Source organism: Eulemur rufifrons, chromosome 9 (genome assembly GCF_041146395.1).
Source record: "Eulemur rufifrons isolate Redbay chromosome 9, OSU_ERuf_1, whole genome shotgun sequence".
Classification (NCBI taxonomy): Eukaryota; Metazoa; Chordata; class Mammalia; order Primates; family Lemuridae; genus Eulemur; species Eulemur rufifrons.
Genome location: NC_090991.1, coordinates 40731532 through 40733108, shown reverse-complemented (window position 1 = coordinate 40733108; position 1577 = coordinate 40731532). Strand labels below are relative to the sequence as shown.

Here is a 1577-nt window from a genome sequence, read left to right as displayed (position 1 = left end):
ATATTATCATTTCAGTATATGGCACTAGCCACATTCCAAGTGCCCAGTAGCCACATGTGACAAGTGGCTTCCATATTGGGCCAACACAAATCTGAACTGGGCTGACAGTGGTGGCTCATGCCTGTAATCCTAGCACTCCAGGAGGCCGATGGGGGAGGATCACTTGAGCTCAGGAGTTCAAGACCAGCTTGAGCAAGAGTAAGACCCCCATCTCTACAAAAAATAGAAAAATTAGCCAGGTGTAGTGGCATACACCTGTAGTCCCAGCAACTTGGGAGGCTGAGGCAGGAGGATCCGTTGAGCCCAGGAGTGTGAGGCTGCAATAGCTATGATCATGCCATTGCACTCTAGCCGGGGCAACAGAGCAAGACAAAACAAAACAAAACAACCCCCCAAAACCAAATCTGAACTGAGAGGTCCACAGGGCAGGGCTTCTGCCCCTGTGACAGTGGCGAGGGGCCTCTGGAGGCAGAGGGCAAAGTGAGCCCCTGAGAAATGCAAGGCAGAGTTTTCAGGCAGTGATGGCCTCCCCAAGAGAACATGCCTCTTGCAAAGCATCTCCTTCATCCCTCTCCAGAAGAGGAGAAGAGGAAACACAGGAAGAAGTGCCTGGTGCACAGCCCCAATTCCTACTTCACGGACGTGAAATGCCCGGGCTGCTATAAAATCACCACGCTGTTCAGCCATGCACAAACAGTAGTTTTGTGTGTTGGTTGCTCTACTGTCCTCTGCCAGTCTGGAGAAGGAAAAGCAAGGCTTGCAGAAGGATGTTCCTTCAGAAGGAAGCAGCACTAAAAGTCCCCTGCTTGAATGAATGGGAAACCATTCCAATAAACATTTTGGATAAAAAAAAGAAAAGCAAGGCAGAGCACCCCTTTTCGGGGAGGCAATATTGTAGCCTCTAAGTGACTACACTGCCCTAGCAGCGGGTCTGTGGGTGAGGCAGACTAATGGCAGTGGGCTTCCCTCAGTAGGGCTGCCTGAGGTCCCCAGTTAGCCCAGGCAGGACTTGGGGCTGGGTAGACACTGAGCTCCCCTTTCAGGCATCCCCTGGCACCTAGAGGAGCTGATATGGAGGGAAGAGCCTGGCAGCTGGACTTGGACATTTTTCCTTCCTGGTGCCTCTGTTCTGGCTGCAGGATCTAAGGCCAGGCCCCTCTCTGAGGCACACCATCTCTCAACTGGAAATGGTGTGATGAGCTCACTTCAATGGCAGTGGAAAGGCTTTGTATACAGAGAATGCATGTTTATGAGCCATGAACATGTGTGAGGAAAAGAGAAAGTGAGAGAAGGAGGGAGGGGGTCCTCTTCTAAGGTCGCCCCTTCCTTGGGTGGCTGTTGCTGACTTGTTCCCAGGGGCCACCCAACTTCTGAGGGAGGCAGGCTCTAGCTGGAGAGAGAGAGAGAGTAGGAGGGGAGGCCCGGGAAGGGTGTGATTCTCCGAGAGCCACACAGCAAACCCAGAAGTGGTCAGGCTGGAGCACCCTGGTTTGGGGCCAGGGCTATTTCAGGGCAATGTGAAGGGTGCCAAGTGCTGGCAGGGAGGCAGCCCTTTCAGGTCTTACCTGATATCTGGT

At 52.9% G+C, this 1577-nt stretch overlaps 1 protein-coding gene across 1 annotated transcript; it reads left to right on the top strand.

Moving 5' to 3' along the window:
- Positions 1 to 540: 540 nt before the first annotated feature.
- Positions 541 to 795, top strand: LOC138391658 (small ribosomal subunit protein eS27-like). The gene has a single exon (XM_069481543.1). The coding sequence runs from the start codon at positions 541 to 543 to the stop codon at positions 793 to 795; it is 255 nt and encodes an 84-aa protein (XP_069337644.1).
- Positions 796 to 1577: the final 782 nt, after the last annotated feature.